The sequence below is a fragment of the Odontomachus brunneus genome, unplaced genomic scaffold, assembly GCF_010583005.1.
Source record: "Odontomachus brunneus isolate Ranch 3 - 2012 unplaced genomic scaffold, Obru_v1 Obru_scaffold_330, whole genome shotgun sequence".
NCBI classification, from domain to species: Eukaryota; Metazoa; Arthropoda; class Insecta; order Hymenoptera; family Formicidae; genus Odontomachus; species Odontomachus brunneus.
In genome coordinates, this window is record NW_022639780.1 from 150748 (window position 1) to 153911 (window position 3164).

Below are 3164 nucleotides of genomic sequence, written 5' to 3' on the forward strand. Positions count from 1 at the left end.
AATAAGTAATTATCAATGATTCTTAGTATGATATTTCTATAAGGGTAACATTATCCTATTTTCGCTTTTACGTAAATTTTCTTTAATGTTTTCTTATGTAGCATGAAAAAATAGACGGCGAAAATGCGCTTTCTATGTAAAATTTGATACATTTTTAGTAGTCGGTCTAAAAAACCATAGCACGCCTATTAACGCCTACTACCCTTATAGAAATATCATACTAAGAATCATTGATAATTACTTATTATCCAGTATTTTTAATACTGAAAATAAGTAATTATCAATGATTCTTAGTATGATATTTCTATAAGGGTAGTCTTTTATCTCTATCGCGTCAGCGTCGCTCGATGTGCCGCCGAACGTCTATTGTCTTTCCGACATCGTAGTTGGACGGACAGTTCTCTTTTTTTGTTGAATCAATACAATTTTCAACAGCACGCGTAATTGGAGTATATTTTTTATTCAATATCGATATTATTAAAATTAATATTTGAATTATTGAAATAATACATAATGTGATAATTTTAATATTGCTATTAAATCAAGAAGATTTATTCTCTATTTCTAAATTTATTAAATAAATTTTTAAGTTTATTAAATCAATGTTTAAGTTAATCAAAGTAAAACGAGAGGAGCAAGAAATTCTTATTTTATTTACTCTTATTTTATTTATTATTTATTTATCTTTAATTCTTATTTTATTTTATTAAACTAAAAGAATGTCATTTTTTACTAATGAAGTTAAAATAAAAATATTATGATTTTATTTTTAATATATTCACATATATATAATAAGTTTAATAAGTCTAATATGTTTTTTTAAACATATTAGATATAGAAATGGTAAGAAGAAAAAAAGATGGGAAAAAGAAGAAATAGTGACATAAAATTATTTCCTTCAATTATTGTTTCTTTTAATAATTAAATTGGTAATTTATTAATTATTACTTAATTATTACACATATATATGCTTAAATATATTTCGGTCGAAATGACCGATACGCGCCCACTAACGTTGGTCACGCGTCTACTTCCGGGTTAATATAACATCTAATATATCTTATCAATAGCTACGTTTAGCAGAAAAAGCTTCTTTACTGCTGTTGTAAAATTCGTAATCTGTGAATCATGTATGCTCTTAATCTTAGTTGGATCTCAAAAATTCAATTTTATATTTGTAAAGCAATTTTCTGTTGAACGCGGCCATTAGATTGTCTAATCTATATTATGACTTTCTTTTTATTTCTTATAGGATTGTTCGTCGAACATGAAATAGTCGACGCTACTGTTCCAACGCGAGTTGACATCAAATTCCGCAGCAGGCAGATTACAGAGGCGCATTTGAAATCCGAATAATTCGCAAGATTGTCTTAAATAGAGCCGTATATAATAAAACACAACAATCCAGAATAATTATTTATTATATTATAACCATATTACTCCAATCTCTAATATTCATCGAGATCATTAACACGACCATACCCCAACCTCTTCTTTAAAATCTCAAATTTCAACCAGGATGGCATGTTGGGATGGGTACGATAAGCTAACGGGAATAACGGTTTTCGATCTGACCCTTTGAATGGATGAGTTTTTTTCAATTTCCTCAGCAAGAATTCTTTCATTATTTGTTTGGGATCACGGTATTTGTCCAGGTAGAGATTGAACGGTTCCTTCAAGGGGAACCAAACTTGTTTCTTGATATATGGTTGTGGAAAATCATACTGATATATTGGCATTTTCATTTTCAGTGTGTCGTAATAAAATTCTTTCATCGTGTAGTCCCAGTCTGATTGGAAGAATGCCAAGCCAGCAGGCGTCAATTGATGCTGATGCTTTGAATAAAAATCTCGTGTCTGCCAGTTACGTTCCTTCAGATTCAAACAAGGCTTTGTTTTTTTATATTCCGAGTAATTTATATGACAGTTCTGCTTGTATAATATAAAGATATATCTGCAGTATCCGATACCATATGCTGGTATTGGTCTTAAATAATCTATCAGCTCCTCTCCTTCATTTACACGATTCCCAGGAATGTTGCCAATGAACCAATGGCAATATTCATTACTAGGGTTGGTCAAATTACAATCTGGTGTAGTCATTAAGAATGTCCACAGTGATTCATCCTTCGTATTGTATACTATATCAGGTGCTTTGGAAGCTTCCTCTGGTTTGATTACGTTACCAGTGTAAACTCTTACCATTTTATCATCTTGCAAGTCATAAGTTATATCCAACGGAACCGTCGGCATAAAATACGCATCCTTATAGAGATCACTGTAGACACCATAGTGCTTTGCTATTCTGTAAACGTGAAATGGCCCGTCGGTCTGCAGCCAATGTTTTCTCACATCTTTTAGATCCACAAGTAGCTGTCTGGTACGTGAGACTCTCTCTAACTCGGGATTATTTCTATGCGCGGTTATCTCATTTGCCCAAGTTTTCGTCATTGTTCGTCTAGAGATCTGGGTCACTGGGAAGCCAATGTTTACATCGAAATCCAACGTTGAATCCTCTTTCGCCCGTTTAAGTATCTCGAGACGCTGCTTCAGACTACGGGCGATCAACGGTGGCTTTCCACGTAACCGGTGTCCGTGCCGCACATATTGACTTCTCGGAATTAGCAGATTGATAGTCCTGAAGAGTTTGATCGACATACTGTGAAACTGTTAATTCAGTCGTTCCTTGAACCAAAACATTCAATGATATTTTGATCGTTCACTAGCGAGTATAACGATTCTAAACGAAAGCTTAGGATTGGTTAGAGGTTAGGTTAAGTTAATATTCTCTCTCTCTCTCTCTCTCCCTCTCTTTCTTTCTCGCACTCACTCACTCAGTTGATTACAGACCTATAGCCTGGTTTACATCGTACACTTGATACGAGTATCACAATGGCCGCGTTCAGTAGAACAAGTGATCAGTAAGCGCTCAGTGAGCTCTTGCATCTGATTGGAGTATAGTTGGAGATCTAAAAGAATATGCCAAATCATATACAAGAGCTCCCTGAGCGCTTACTGATCACTTGTTCTACTGAACGCGGCCAATGGCTTGGTTTACATCGTGCATTTGATACGCGTACTAAATAGTAACTTTCTATTAGATAATTTTGTAGATGAGTATTATACTAACTTAATATACCGTTGTTTATATATATCGTCGATATT

The 3164-nt window shown here is 33.6% G+C and overlaps 1 protein-coding gene across 1 annotated transcript; it reads right to left on the reverse strand.

Annotated features, from left to right (window-relative positions):
• Positions 1-1403: 1403 nt before the first annotated feature.
• On the reverse strand, positions 1404-2809 carry LOC116853473 (39S ribosomal protein L38, mitochondrial). Its single transcript, XM_032834585.1, has one exon. The coding sequence runs from the start codon at positions 2655-2657 to the stop codon at positions 1449-1451; it is 1209 nt and encodes a 402-aa protein (XP_032690476.1). The 5' UTR covers positions 2658-2809; the 3' UTR covers positions 1404-1448.
• Positions 2810-3164: the final 355 nt, after the last annotated feature.

Coding starts and splice junctions, on each gene's coding strand:
- LOC116853473 (XM_032834585.1), bottom strand. CDS start 2,657: ATGTCGATCAAACTCTTCAGGACTATCAATCTGCTAATTCCGAGAAGT.